Source organism: Cervus elaphus, chromosome 30 (genome assembly GCF_910594005.1).
Source record: "Cervus elaphus chromosome 30, mCerEla1.1, whole genome shotgun sequence".
In the NCBI taxonomy this organism is placed as follows: domain Eukaryota; kingdom Metazoa; phylum Chordata; class Mammalia; order Artiodactyla; family Cervidae; genus Cervus; species Cervus elaphus.
In genome coordinates this window covers 67,032,338-67,048,386 of record NC_057844.1, presented here as the reverse complement: position 1 = coordinate 67,048,386, position 16,049 = coordinate 67,032,338, and the positions used below count along the sequence as shown (strand labels likewise).

General features: G+C 36.1%; 1 protein-coding gene across 5 annotated transcripts in view; it reads right to left on the bottom strand.

Moving 5' to 3' along the window:
• GPR180 (G protein-coupled receptor 180) overlaps positions 1–16,049 on the bottom strand; it is a 43,265-nt gene that overhangs the window by 23,765 nt on the left and 3,451 nt on the right. For all 5 annotated transcript variants that reach the window (XR_006338810.1, XR_006338811.1, XR_006338812.1 and 2 more), the window contains 4 exons: positions 10,481–10,681; positions 4,833–5,013; positions 4,641–4,690; positions 1,537–1,694 (listed from right to left, as the gene is read on the bottom strand). Coding sequence is in view for 2 of the 5 variants with exons in the window: in XM_043891652.1 (XP_043747587.1) it covers positions 1,537–1,694; positions 4,641–4,690; positions 4,833–5,013; positions 10,481–10,681 (590 nt within the window). In the remaining 3 variants the exon portion in view is untranslated. The remainder of the gene's footprint in view (positions 1–1,536; positions 1,695–4,640; positions 4,691–4,832; positions 5,014–10,480; positions 10,682–16,049) is intronic.

Sequence of the window (16,049 nt, the reverse complement as noted above, 5' to 3'; positions counted from 1 at the left end):
TGAAATAATGAAAATTCAATTTTTAAAAAAGGTTACTGAGAAATGAGAATTGAACTTGATGCAACATTACTCTCCATAAACCCTGGATCAGAAGTGTTAAGTTGGTAGGATCTTGCCCTTATTTTAATCACCTCCAACTCAGTTTTTGCTCATTAGCTCTCCCTTCCTGGCATTATCTTCTTTTTAAATATAAATACCTATGATATAGTCCCTTTCTAAATCAGTCATGTAAATTCAACAGACCGTCACTCGGCACTTACAGTACTAAATAAGTACTAGAGGTACAGAGATGACTAAAGCACAGGCTTTACCCTCCACTACTGAGTTTTTCAATTTATTTAATGCATTAAAACAGATTATGCTGAACCCTAACCCTAACCCTAACCCTAACCCTAACCCTAACCCAAAAAAAAAAAAAAAAAAAAAAAACAGATTATGCTGTCCTGTATAGAACCCAAGTGTATACTTCATTTTCATCTGTAACTTATACTGGTCACAAATTCAGTACAAATTTTTATGTTTATATCTTTCATCTAAATTTTTATAAATCCATTGCATGCAAGCATACAGAGATCCTAGAATGTCTACATATCACAGTAGAGGAAAACAAAACAAGAGCAGAGAGGACCCTTCTAAAAGACCGAATTAGTTTTGGGTGTATTTGCTTTCAAAAACAAGATCCCCTTCTTTTTCATTCTACATTTTGTTTTTTCTTTAATCTGATATTCACTTGGATTCTTTCATGTAAAAAGTAGATTCCTGCCAATGAATGAATCCCAGATTCATCAATTGACTGATTTAATACTGAGTACTTACAAAGTGTTAGAAAATATGAAAGAAAGCTCTTAATTAGAAAATGAGAATCTAACTGAATGTTAAACATACTGTGCTTAAATAAGCTGATAGGAAGCTCAGATTCAGGTAAATTACAATGAAATTCTATAATCTACATATAGTAGCACTCAGAAAATTAACAGGTTATTTGATCTATCACTCTTTTCTTCCTTATTTTTAAAAAATTGAACTATATGGGATTTATAATGTTGTGTTAGTTTCTGATGTACAACAAAGTGATTCAGTTACACATATATATGTATTCTTTCTCATATTCTTTTCCATTGTGGTTTATTACCTGATTGTGAATATAGTTCCCAGTGCTACACAGCAGGACCTTGCTGTTTACCTATTTAATACATAGCAGTTGTGCATCTGCTAATCCCAAGCTCCTCATTTATCCCTCTTCCATCCTCTCTTCCCTGTGATAACCATGAATTTATTTTCTATGTCTGAGAACAATCTCTGCTTCATAGGTAAGTTCACTTGTGTCATATTTTAGATTCCACATGTAAGTGATACCATATAGTATCTGTCTTTCTCTTTCTGACTTACTTCACTTATGATCTATCACACTTTAAACTCATAGTTCAAAATGACACAAATGTTTCATGGGTCCCGGGGTTCAATTTTGACAGGAGATGTGTTCAAGTCTGCATTTTTGAATAGCATAGAACAGAAACATTTGGTTTCACTACTCACCTGTGTTATGACCATGAATACAGCAATACCAGTGGATGCAGGAGTAGAGTCCCACTGGAGAGGTCTGCTCTGAGACTTCTTCATTCTGACTATTGTCCAACCCATGCACAGACTCAGAAGTAGGTATAGCATTTGAATTTGGGAAGCGATGTCAAAAACTAATGGGAAATGAAAACCAAACTCAGCCTGAGCTTTTGCAATACAACAAATCTCCTCCTTTTTTTTTTGTTTCCCCAAATGAAGAATGAACCCACACTCTGGGCAGTGAAAGCTCAAAGTCCTAACCACAGGACTGCCAGGGAATTCCCAAATTTTATCCTTTTTGCATTGAGAACATAATTATTTTATTAAGCACAAAAGACAGGCACTTTCAAAAAGAAACTACTGAAATTCAATAATAAATCTAAAGAATTAAAATTCTGCCATTATATTTGTAAACATTTCTGGGAATCTCTAACACAATGGCAAAATTCCTATTTTTAAAAATATTTATGTACCTGTACATATTTTTAAGGCCAATTTTAAATCTGTTTGTGTTCCTTATTTTTCTTAGTTTTTCTAACTATAATCTATAACTCACTACTTATGAAAACACATTTTAAATATAATTTCTGCAGTGTGGAGAAGACTACATATTTCTGGGTTGTTAACTTTTTTTGATGGCTGAATCATAATGTGAAGAATAGTTTCTAAAACTATTAGTAAGCAATAGCACGACAATAAAGAAACGCAGAGCCTCTGTAACATCCAATTATGCTGGCCTTACTGTCAGTCCTGAAGACAGATGACGTGCTCCATGCATTAGCGTGAAGCGCCACCAGGTGGCCATCACTCACACTTCAGGGGAAGTCGGCAGCTGCAGGACGCAACAAAACCGCCTGCGTCCAGTTCAGCACTACTGGTTTAAACAACCATCAGCTGTTTACCTCCGCTTACATGTGTATTTATTTTGGAAGTTCTATTTACTGATTTTTTAAAAAATTATAACCTTTCATCAAAGTGTATTTTGATGTGGATTTTGGAATAAACGTTTGATCACAATTTAACAAAATAAAACTTCCTTCAAATTGCCACTTAGGACTTTGATGTCTACAACTTTTACTTCTTTTATACAAAAATATTCTTAGAGAAACAGATAAGACTAGTTGTAGTATAATACTTATATTAAAAGTCACAAGCCAAAAAACTATTAATAATAGATCTCAGATTTATTTTGACATATTTTTCTAACCCTAACCCCAATGAGAACTAGATACTTTACATTTAGGCTTATTTATCTGTAATAGTGAATTCTAATAATGAACTGTCACCACATTTCAATGATATAAAACATCATGGCCTTTCAGATCAAGGATAACTTTCTTTCACTGTAGATTTTAAATGACTGTGATGCTAATTATTTTTATTAAACATTTTACAAATACATATTCACTTACTTAAAGAAGTCAGCCAAAGGAATATACCTACGTAAGTTGCTAATTAGCTTTTGCTATTTGTTTTTACAAATACAGGTTTGGGGAGTACACTGATTTTCTGGCTTATTTCTATGTGTACTAACTAATGCACATATTGATATAATATACTGTAACTGTGAGGACAGGCAGAACACGGCTTATCTGTTCTTGGAAAAGTAACTAATTATAGACGAACTATACAGACCACACAAAAATCCCATCCTGTGGAATTTAATTAAAAATCCTGAAATTTTAGGGACTTCCCTGGTGGTCTTGTGGTTAAGGTCAAGGGGCACAGGTTTGATCCCTGGTCTGGGAACTATTAATAAGATCCCACATGCCGTGTGGTGCAGCCAAAAATTTTTTTTAAAAAGAAATTTTATCATTTAATAAACCTGTTGTCAGAACTACCAAAATGATCAATGTTGATTTACTGTAGTTTTTTTAAAAAAGACTTTTGCTTTTAACCTACCATGAAGATGCCAGACAGCCTGAAACTGTTTTGTATATAGTAGATACTCACAAAACTTCAAGTCCTTGATTTTAGTAATAGCTTTGCTACTGATGGGCCTCTGTATGCTTTGCCTCTCTGGGCCACAATTTCCTCATCTAAAATGCATGAGCTAAATTATTTCTATGTTCTGTCCAGCTTTAAAACTCTAGGACTCTATTATAAACATCCTGAGTCATCTAAAAGAAAACAGGGGGACAAGGCAGGGTTCTGCTAATGTCAAAGAGAATCAACTCTTGCTCATTCCCAAGAAGTGAACAGTATATACATCCTCTTCACAAGGAAAAGGAGAGGTTACAGAAGTTTTAGAATCTTAAAATAGGTAGCAAGATCAGGATAATTGGGTCCTGAGATGATTATAGAGATTACTGTAAATACCCTACTAAAGAGAGAGGAGACTAGAAGAGAAACATGGAAAATATAAGGAAAGTAAATCCTAGAATGGCTGTATATTCAGGACGTGCTTTTTTAGAGCAAATCTTAACTTGCTTTTCAGAACTGAGAATGGCATATGACCTGATGTACCTCTGAAGTTCTCTTTTAAAAGTTATGATTGTAGGAAATTTTATTTTTTCACCATCATGCTTAATTAAAAAATTACCTCATAAGAGTTCTTCTTATAAATCAAAGAACAAAGCTGAGAAGTCAGCTCAATTATAGGTTTATTCTATGGCTCCAGGTTAGAAAAAGAGAGAAAAAGTCAAAAAAGGGATGATAAAAGGGAAAAAAAAATCTTTAGCTTTGTGGTCAGAAAATTAGGTCTAAGTCTTGGCTCTACCATCTACCAGATGACTGACATTTGGAAATGTACTTTCTGTCACTGAGCCCAGATTCTTTATCTGCAAAATAGGGATAAGCATACCTACTTCACTGAGTCTTTATTGAGGATAAAAATGACAGAAAGGGCATAAATATGCTCTAAACACAATGAAGAGCTAAACACATTATCTATCCCTACAGAAACTAAACAGGATATGTGGAAACTAAATCTGTAATCTTATTTCCAGTTGAGCCAAATCTAATCAACCTCAGATTAGAAAAAACTGTATTATGACAGAAAATAACTGATGAAAAAGGAAAACATACAAGAAGCAGATAGCAAGTTTATGTTTTAAAGAAATGTTTAGTAAGATACTCACATTCTGCCAAACTTCCCATAAAAGGTACCCCTATTCCATCTTTGGAGTAACTGAGGAATTGAAGAGGAGAATATTAGCATAAATTACAAATGTGAACAAAATTATTCATAATCAAAGCAAACATAACTTTGGTGGACTAATTAGGATTAATTAGACATAATGATGAACACAGTTTTAATGGTTTTGAGTTACCTGGAGAAATGAATGTAATTAGCGAAAGCCGAACCAGCTTGTAACAGCAATGCAGTTGTCAGAACCTTTAAAACCATGTGCATGGGTCCGCCTTTCTTAATAGCCTGCCACAACGACTGCGCATAAATGCAAGCGATCACAAAGTAGACTAGGACCAGGAGGAAAAAGAACTCATGTAACCCTGCGAAGAGAAGAAAGGAACAAGCCAGTTACAGTGTTGGGTTGCTTTCAAATCTTCCATCAATATTTTCAGAACTTGTCTTTTAATTGGAGTCACAGCCTTTATTTACTTTTGCAAGAGAGAAAAAGGAAAACTGTTGAAACTTAAATAATCTCCTACTCTGGAATGAAGTCTTGACTGTAATAGCACAGCTTAAACTACGGTCAATCTATTAAAAAACAAACTACTGGTCAGGAGATAAGCCCACAGACTAACCACAAAATCATAGCTCTGTGGGAAAAAACAATGATTTCAACCTTCAGTTACATATGTTTCTTACCCCCAAAATGGGCTTCTTCTATAAGATGTTTAAAAATAGACTTACTCAGTCAATAATAGTTACATACCCTGACAATGCTTCTCGAAGTGTGAGCCCTGGGCCAGCAGCAGCACCAGCACTAGCGACCTAGTTAGAAATGCATGTTTGGGACTCATCCTGTATCAAGGGTCTCAGAGACCCTGGGAGTGGGGACCAGCACTCTGGGTTTGAAAATGTCCTTCAGTGACTCTGATGCAGCTAAAGCCTGAGAGCCACAGCTCTGGGATGGATGGCAGCCTTAAATTCCCACTTAGACAAAATGTCACAATACGTCTCATGACCAGAACCTCCTTCTGAAGGAAAGGGCTTTCGTTCTGTCATAGAGGAAAACCTATGGAGACCACGTGATTCCACTCCACAGGCGACTGAAACTAGAACACCTGACCAAATGGCTACTAATCCTAAGACTAGTCATTGGCCAATAGCATCACTTGGTTCTCAAAGATAAGAGGCTAAGCATGTTCTCTTGGGACATCAAACCACAAAACACAGGAAGGATGAAGCAAGAAAAACTGAAGTTGGAAAGAACAGATGCTAGGGCAGGTCACAGGAGTCAAGCCAGACCATACTGAAATAAAAGTTTTGAGTGAGTGGAAATTATGAATGAGTAAAGGGAGTTGGCTGGTAAAGACAAGAACAAAGTAAATGTGCAGAATTTTTAAAATGGTGCTAGGCATTTAGCGGCCTCTAGTTTCTACCACCAACTTTTCATTATGGTCTTCACATACTCTCAAGATAAACACCCTCTTTTCTGCGTTAAGTGGCATCTTTTGACTGTATCTTCATTTTTCAGAACTTTCAGAAAATTTTTATAACAAACCAGGGCAAGCTCTGAGTTTAACAGTTTACATTTACATTTACAGTTACATTGAAAGTTAGTCCCTAACATTAGGGCTTTTATATTCTATCTAAAGAGCACTGGACACAGTGACAGGGGCTATGAAGACAGCTGTCTCTACTGAATCTGTGAGTGAATAGCCTAAACTGCACTCACTTTTATCCAGCTGTGACCCCTGAATGTGCTCCAATTTCCCATGTCAGATAAACTTGAAACAACAGAAGGAAATGCTTCCATTATATGGAAATCATTTTGGAAAAGTAATTCAGGAGATACAAATAGCAGGAAAAATACTCAATAAACAGTTCAATCTCAGTCATGTTTTAGACATGGTTAGGAGAAAACAGAAAGTCTTTCAGCCACTGGGTGTCTCTCCTGCTCTTCGTACATAAATGCTGATCATCCACCTCTCTAGTCCGGGTGAGAAAACACGTTCAGACTTCCGGAAGAGAATAACAAATGACAGAATGGGTGTACGTTCTTTTAAAGTTCCTGACATAGAGAAGTAGAGTATTCTAGTTTTAGAAACAACAGGACCATAAGCCTGCGATTGTTAGAGTAATAGAACAAGGCAGAAAATAAGCTAAACATATTATAACTGTGGGCTTCCCAGGTAGCTCAGTTGGTAAAGAATCCACCTGCAATGCGGGAGACCTGGGTTTGATCCCTGGGTTGGATCCCTGGGTTGGGACAATCCCCTGGAGGGTATGGCAACCCATTCAGTGTTCTTGCCTGGAGAATCCCCAGGGGCAGAGGAGCCTGGTGGGCTACAGTCCATGCGGTCACAAACAGTCAGACACGACTGAGCAACGAAGCACGACATTGTAACTGTGGGTCAGTGAAGTCTTCATGCTATCCTGGGTTCTGAATCTGTTTTTGTCTTTCCTTCTTAGCATAAAAAATTAAATATGGTATTCTACTTAAATTGTTATTTGTTTATAATACTCTACAGAATATTCATTACAAGTTAAGGTTCCAGGCTCTGTTAGGTTAGAAATGCACAAGGAAAAGAAAATTCTCAGACTACTGAGTAACCAGAATAGCGAGCCTCCCAGGTGGCTCAGGGGCAAAGAATCCGCCTGCCAAGCAGGAGACACAAGTTCAATCCCTGGGTCGGAGAGATCCCCTGGAGAAGGAAATGGCAACCCACTCCAGTAGTCTTGCCTGGAGAATCCCATGGGGTTTCCCAGGCAAGACTGGGAAATCTTGCCTGAGAAAGATGGACTGATGGGCTACAGTCCATGGGGTCACAAAAGAGTTGGACATAACTCAGAGACTAAACAACAACCGTGACCAGAATAATAGAGGAAAGGACTTTGAAAATAAGACATATGTCACTAGCAAAAAATGTTTTCAAATTATTCAAGACTAAATGTATTTTCCATAAAAAGCTAACACTGTAACCAACAAATTACCTCATTGAGATAATATATTAAGTAACTTGAACAAGGATATTTGTCCTATACTTTGCTCATTGCATTTTGCATAAATTATTTACCTTGACTCTGATTCTTTAAAGATAAAACTCTGCTTCTGCACTCAGGGTTCTTTTAAACAAACCACCTCTAGGAAAAAAGTCTGTTTCTTTCCTCTTCAACTTTACTTTGTTCTGCCAACATCCCTCAGAGTGCAATCTATATTCACCTTGAAACTAAAATCTAATTTTAACACAGGTGGATACTAGGTATTAAGTCCTGCCTATACACAAAAGAAGAAAAACACTCTTAAATCACCATGCAATGGGTGACAAAGACTTATAAGGGAATGAGTAGATTTTAACGCAAACTTAATGGGAAAAAGCATTAGTAAAATTCAGTGGGAAGAAAACTTTTAGGACAGCTTTAAAAAAATTTACCTCCGGCTAAATTATGGGAGATGGGAGAAACGAGGGTAAGAGAGGGAGAGAGTCAACGGGTCACGGGGCAGCCCCGGAACAGTCTGGCCTACCAGTGATGTCTGTGGTCTCAGAACCCAAGGTCCATCCCACCCACGGGTGTCTCAAGATACCTCCTGAGTAGTCTAAACCAATTAGAGAAATTCCAATACTCTTTGCCCAAAGATGTAAGCCTAACCCTAACCCTTTACTTTGACTTGTTGGTTTACCTTTATCTCCTTTCTGATATCTTCACTTAACATTTCTCTTACCATGTTAGGTAACAAGGTCATGTGTCGAGTTCTGGCCAATGAAATGTGATGAGGGACCTTCTGGGAAAAGTTTGCTTGCTCTTAACAAAGAGATACTGAATTTGGCCATTGTCCAGATACAAGGCCCAGATAACTGCAGTTAACTGTGAACATGAGGAAGCTGACAAAGCTGGCAGTCAGAAGATATGAGGGTAGAGAAATGCTAAATAAACTGCCTTGAAGAAATCTCAGATGTTATTGCTATGCAGGAGAATTAATTTCCTTACTGTCTATACTACTTGCAGTAGAGTTTTCCATTAAAGTTACAGAGCTAAAGGTAAGATCCAATCCATTATCTTTTGGGATAACAGAGAGGAAAAAAGGAACAAGAGAATATAATAAACATATCTGGAGTCTTAAAGACAGTGAGATGGCAGATGTGGAAGAGCCTGTAATATTATTCCAAGAAAAATCAAATCTACTTTAGACAATGATGCTTTAACTCTCAGGATTCTGTGTACTTCTTTTGGTCTCTACCAACTACAAGTAATTAACAAGGATTCTAATTTTTTAAGAGGCGATTTTATTTTATTTTAACTTGAGGCATGATATTCCTATGTAGTGTTTTGTCAAATAGCATCAAACTTGCCTTAGTCAATATTCAAAAAAACCCCTAAGTTCCTATGTCTGTAAAATATATGAGTAACTGAAGCCTGGTAGATATATAAAATACCTAATTGGTTTGAAAGGAAACTATAAAATTTAATCAGAGTAACATGTAACATTAATTGCAGCTTTTTGCACCAGGTTATTCTAATTCAAACCTCTAAGATACACGGTTTAACAGTCTATTCTGAGTAAAAAGCATAGCGAATCAATTTTCTCTACTCAGGGCAGAAAATTAGTCAAATGAGGAAAAGTTTCTAAACTGAACTAATTGGGAATTATTCCCTGGAAACAAGTTCTATACCTGAGGCTATAGACTAGGAAGAATCCTTCTGAAGGCTTTATGTTAAAACCAACACATTTCTAAAGCAACATGGACTTCTAGATAAGTGGGTCTACACATTAGATTAGCTAAATGCCTCACTTCCACTCCAAAACCAAGTCTATCTCAGTCTCTGGGGGCGGACATCTGTATTCTTCCTAAAGCTCTCCAGATGCATACACAGCAGTGGGTTGAGAATTAATGAATTAATCCCTCAATGTAGAATTAATCAGATTTTAAGGCATCTAGATATTTAAAGAATGAAATGATGAGATCCTGGGAAATTACGCCAGCTACCTAGCAATGAATACTTTTGAGTACTTACAGCACTTTTTAAAACTCAATCCCCACATAAAAGCCTTGCCAAGAATCCCATGCTTAATGGAAATCCGTATTATAGTGAGATTTTTTTCCCCTTCATTTAAATACTCTTGGCGACATGACCAAAGTAACATTCCCCACTTGAGTAAAAGAAAGACAGTTTTTAAACACACTGTAAGTATCAAATCAAAATCAGTCACAGGAGAAGATAGATCAGAAGGAGTCAGGACTAAGAACTGAGTCAGAACTTCAAATTCTGTCAAGCTCAAATTCTGATGAAATATTTTATGGGAGTAGATTTGATATCAGAAAACTTCATCAATTTTGATCTTTCCTAAAATTGTTGCAAGCGCCAATGAAAGCAACTCCTAAAAATACTCAAATATCCTAGTGAAGGACAGCTATATGAAGTAAAGGAGTTTCTATCCTACTTAATCACTGGGTTGCCAATTTAGATTGCTCAGTTTATGAACACTCTCCTGTTCATTAAAAGTAAAGCTAGCTTATCATAAAACCAGAGTTTAGAATGCAGAAACTATAAACTACCCATAAGCCTACCAGCCAAAGTATGGAAACAATCTGTTCGTATTTTTGTACTTCTTTCTGTTGATTCTCTGCATTTTGTAACATAATTGAAAACATACAACATAAAATTTCCAGTTATGGTTTTAAACTTAATAGTACAGCTGTTACAATTTTATAAGAACGTTTATTTAACCATTTCTCTACTGTTGGACACAAGTTGTTTTTAATTTTTCAGTATTCGAATAACACAACGTGAAGATTCTCAGGCATAAATCTTTTTCTACACTTAGGATATCTAACTGCATATCCTTACCAGATTCTCCAGCACTGAAATGATCAAATGGGTTCCCTTCTGCATCCGGGTTCAGCAACATCATTTCAAATGGGATGTCTTCCCCCTGAGACTCCTCCCCGCCCTCTCTGCACGTGTACTTGTCTGCGTAGAACACGTGCCACTTCTGAGGGTGAGGAGTCTGGGACACTGTTAAGTTATGTTCCGTCTGATTCATGGCCACTTCAAAGAAAAAAAAATAGCACTTTCAAAGCAAAACCCTCAAATGTAGTCATTGTTTTAGTCACACAATCAATTTGAAATTAGAATTCTTTTGTTTAGTTCTTATTGCCTCAGTAATCCACACCCTGATGTAGTACTGGAATAAGTTCTGTAAGTCAAAAAGCAGGTAAAAATATTGTATTTAACCAACCAAAGGAATCACTATAAAAGTTCCATGAAAATATGTACAGAGTCATTCTGCTGTGCACCTGAAACTATCACATTGTTAATCGGTTACACTCCAATATAAAATAGTTTTAAAAAATTCTATGTAATACCACAAATGACTAGAAAGGTTGCATTGAAATTCTGAATTTCAATTAAATATTTCCAAAGTTTTCAAGTAAGTGAGCAATACTAAAAATTTCTTTGTTGCAGTGGTAAAATGTGTACAACACAAAAGTTACCATTTTTAGGTGTACAGCTGTGTATTAAGTACATTCACAATGCTGTGTAAACCATCATGGTGACATTTCTGAAAATTACTTATTTGAGTTATATTTAAATATGGGCATTCAACTTTGGAAACTATTATATCTAAAAACTATGGCTGACAAACACCTTAAAAAGATTGTCCAAAATCTCTTCCTGATTGGTTATTCCTTTAAAAGGTACTCAAAGCAGAAAAACAGAAATTATAGGAATATAAGAGTTGTTACACTGGGTCAGATCTACATAAATGTATTGAGGGGTGCAAACTGCAGGCCTCACACAGACCTGCACTTGAATCTTGGCTCCAATACTTACCTTCTATATGACTTTGGGCAAGTTACATAAGCAACGACACTTTCTTCATCCGTAAAATGAACATAATACTTAGAGCAAAGAGTCAATGCAAGCACTAAGTTATACACTCAGCATGGTTGCTGAATACAAGTTGCCCTTTTCCTTTCTTTAAAATAAGGTGATTACACTAATCAATGGTTCTCAACCCAGGGTAATTCTATTCCCCTGTAGAGCATTTGACAGTTTTGCTGTCACAGCAGTTGAGAACACACTTGAAGCGGGGCAGTGCTGAACCTCACGCCACCTAACATAGTCTCCCATGATAAAGACCTGTTCCTACCCAAAACGCCAATAGTACTCCCTTTGAGAAACACTAAATGATGTCTGAGATCCCTTCTCAATCTAAAACTATGATCCTGATCTAAGAGAAACTCACTACCACCATAAGTGTGGTAGGAGACTAAAGTCTCAAACACCATGTGCAATAAAGACAGTAGGAGAGTTAGAGGAGCAAGTCTTATAACCTTGGGACTCATATAAATACAATACTTAACCTCTCTGGGTGTATTTCTTCAGTAGTAAACTTAAGACACTTGCCCTGTTTGACTCAGAATCCTCCTAAGGAGCAAAGGAGACAGTAGATGAAAATCCTAAGTCAAGAGTTCTTAAAATATAGGATTATGATGAGCCCAATTCCCAAGTCCAGACTGCCCCTACTGCATGCCAGCTAGTCTTGATCTTTTCCTCAATTGAAAGCACAAAACTTTTTAATAAATAAAAGACATTTCTTGAGATAACTGTGGAAGTTTGCGTATGGAAAAGATTTTAGAGGATACTATGAAATCGTTCATTTTCTTAAACGCAGTGATGGTATTGTTACGGTAATATTTATGGAGAAAAATGTCCTTACTCTTATGAGATGTATGCTGAATTGCTCAACACACCCACAGCTTATTTTCATTTCGGTTCAAAACAAAAATCAAACATACACAAACATAAAGCAAATGTAACAAAATATTAAAATTATTAAACCTAAGCCAAGAATATTCAGATGCTGGTTGTACTCTGCTTTCAGCTTGTATGTATAACTGAAAATTTTCCTGATAAAAAGTTGGAAAAACATTATTTGTAAGTTGTGTTTATCACTGAGACAGGGACTTATCCAGACAGGATTCAAATTTGGAGGACTTAAAACTTTACATTTGGGAACTTCATTAATAGTAGTTAAAATGGACAAGATGATTTTGTTAAGAATACCACAGCACTGTTTTTTTTTTTTTTTTTCTGTCTTAATTTAGCTGACATTTATACTGTTTTTCTTAAGGCACAGCTTCTGGGAAAAAGTAGCAAGGACTCAAGTTTCTGTTAAATATTTGAAGACCTTTAATAAGAATTCAATATATGATCAATAAGCAGTTTAGAAATAAGGCTTTTGAAATGTGCAGCTTGCAATTATATAATCTGACTTTATTATTTAAAGCTCTGCTGTGCTGAGGTTTTATCACTTCCACTTTTTCTCTTAGATAAAATAAGAATTTAACTATTATATTTTCATCAATATACTTTTTGATGCTTCATTTTAAATTATGTGTTCATTTTAAATTACCACATCATAAAAAGATACTGGCTTGAGTTTTTGTCTTGCTGCCTTTTTCAGTAAGCCTAGGAAATAAGCCTCTTGACAAAACTGCATGTTCATTGTTTTTGAAACAAAAGACTACAGCACAGCATGCTTATTGTATGCTGATGCAATTAGTACCTCAAATATTAACAAAACTTGACTTGCAGAGAATGGTGTTGAATGGCTAATTGCCCAATAGAATTATAAAATGAAATGAATACTGTTAACAAAATTACTCAAAATAATAAGATACTAACACTTTTAAGCAGTTAATATACCAAATGTACAAAAGGAAATATATACATATGATATAAAAAGACAATACTGAAAATGTTTTATATACAAAATTACATTTAATTCCTGTTATCTGACAGTAAATTTCTTTTGCATAGAAACTCATTTTCTGTGCTTTAAATATCTTCTTTGTTTGCTCTTAAAAAAAAAAACCCTACAAAATAGTTTTCACCATTTAAAAAAATCTGATGGTTTATGTCATTACTGAAAGAGGAAAAAGGAAGACTGAAAAATAATTCTTCAAACATTAATTTGGGGAGAACGTATAATCACAAGCAACATTCAACACTGAGATTTTTCAGATCTACTAATCTTTTCATAGTTCATGGCAGCAATAACGTTTTACATAGGAATCAGGCACAGTTAATGAGCTCATCACCAAGTAGGTGAAAGGCTATTAATACTTAAAAGTCTCATTAATGGTCAGGAAATGAGAATTTTTTTTTACAAGGAATTATTTTCAAATATGTGATACTACTACGCTGTCATGAATTTAAGGATATACTTTTTGTTTCAATGCATCAAAGCTTCTAGATAACAATATACTATGAATATGAAAATAATATGCAAAAGTTAGAGAATATAGATTTTGTTAAGACTTGGCTTTTGTTGTGGAAAAAGAACTGATTAAATATGTAGAAAGGAATATATATGTCATCAGTACTTAATTTATTTCAGACCTTCAAATTTAACAAAACAATCTTCATTCCTCAAAAATTCCTATTTCCTGAGATCTTCCGTTCCAACAATTTCAAAGAATACCCTTCACATAACAGAGAAGGAAGAGGAAGGGAGAATAGAAAAAGAAACAACAGCAAGAGGTTTTATAAATTATAGCTCTCTATACATGCAACTCCACCTATAGGGTCATAATTAGAATCACAGCATTTTAGACTTTCAGGAACCTTGGAGAAAACTAGTCAAACTTCCTTATTGCACAGATAGGTAAAGTGCAGGTGAAAGATAACAAGATCTTATTACAAGTTACTAACAGTGATTCTCAGTTTAGGGGTCTTTCCAGTGCACCAAGTCTTTCCATATACATAAGTTCTGTGACTGAAGGTATTTGACTGATATAAAAACTATGTTTTTGCAAGTGTATATACAATATGGTATAACATTGACCATGTAATATAAGAAAATAAATCGATTCCTACAGCTCAAAGCTTTAAACTGTCTGATCAACTTTTAACAGAGAAGCAAAAAGACTTTAAGGTGCCAAATACAAAGGAAATGACCTACTAACCAAAACCCCCTCAAGCACTAAGCTGCATGACAATTCATCCTACAAATACTTGGCCAACGCTTAACTGAGCACTATGGTGATTGTAAATTCTCACTCTCTCTCAATCATAAATGTAACTAATACTCATACTTCTTATCACAACCTCAGTTTCACATTTACTCACAGTGACCTGATCCATACCCTTAGCAGCCTTAAGCAGTGTGTACAGTGTCAGTATTTTGGTCCCTTGATTTATCACTAGTGCCTAGCATAGTATGGGAAGTATTGTGAACGAATGAATGAATAGATCAGAAGAGGCCTTCTGCTCTCACTGATTGATTTTATACCAAATAAATATAAACTTGTAACTATAACAAGTGCTGTGGAAGAAAACAGGCTATAAAACCTCAAGTGTTAACTTAGTAGATGGAAGAGTCAAAGAGGAAGAACAAACAGGAAAAGCCTGTGCAAAGGCCCAGGGGAGCTCAGAAACAAAACCAGCACTACAAACAAAATGAGGCCAAAGTGGGCAATACTGTGAGATGAAGCTGGGGGTAGGGGGGTTAGTATCAGCCAGACTCTCGGATGGCTTTCCTGATCAGGTTAGGAGGGCCGTCTCTGTTTTTGAGCAGTAGGAACCCACTGCAGTATTTAAGGGTGTGGTGAGGGTGTAAACCTGCTGTTCTGTAACTCTGCTTACAGAGGGGGAACAACATAGCGGCAGTGGCCAGGCAGGAGGGATTGCAATAGTACAGGCAAGAGACTATGGCCTCCTGGAATAACATGATGGGGGTAAGATGAAGAAAAGTAGATGAATTCAAGAGATCTTTAGAGGAAACTTACTAGACGGGAAGGGGATAGAGAGGTTAAAGAAAGGAGTGTTGAAGACTCCTTGGTTTCTAGCTTATTCACTAGCTAGATGGTGGTGCCAGTTCCTCAAACAGGGAACACTGGAAGAGGATCAGGTTTGGATGGCCATGGTGGCGGACATTACGAGAACTGGGAACTGAAGGTCAGAACTTCTTATACTTGTGTGGAACACTTAGCTGAGCAAATTGGTGTAGAAAGGCAAAGAAAACTGACAATGACCTTTTGTACGAATTTCCCAGATAAGTTCTACAATTCAGGATTGAGGTAAATAAGTAACTGTCTCTTTGATATCTGAATCTAGTCATTCAGGCTTCTTCAGCAGACTGTCAATGTCATCTCAGAAACCTAGACAAGAGATCCTCACAATAGGCGGCGATGATATGGGACTTGTACTCTCGTCCCTACTCAGGCTATGAGGGAACCAGACAGCTGCTAAGACAAAGAACGGATGTTTAGAAATGGCAGGGCTTGACTGACTGGACTGAAAGAAGACTCAGAGACTCATCAATATGTAGAACATGGTAGGGGAAATAAAGGGCAAAAGGGGAGAAAGATAATTCCCAGTTTATCTCATGGATATTTCACATTCCTAA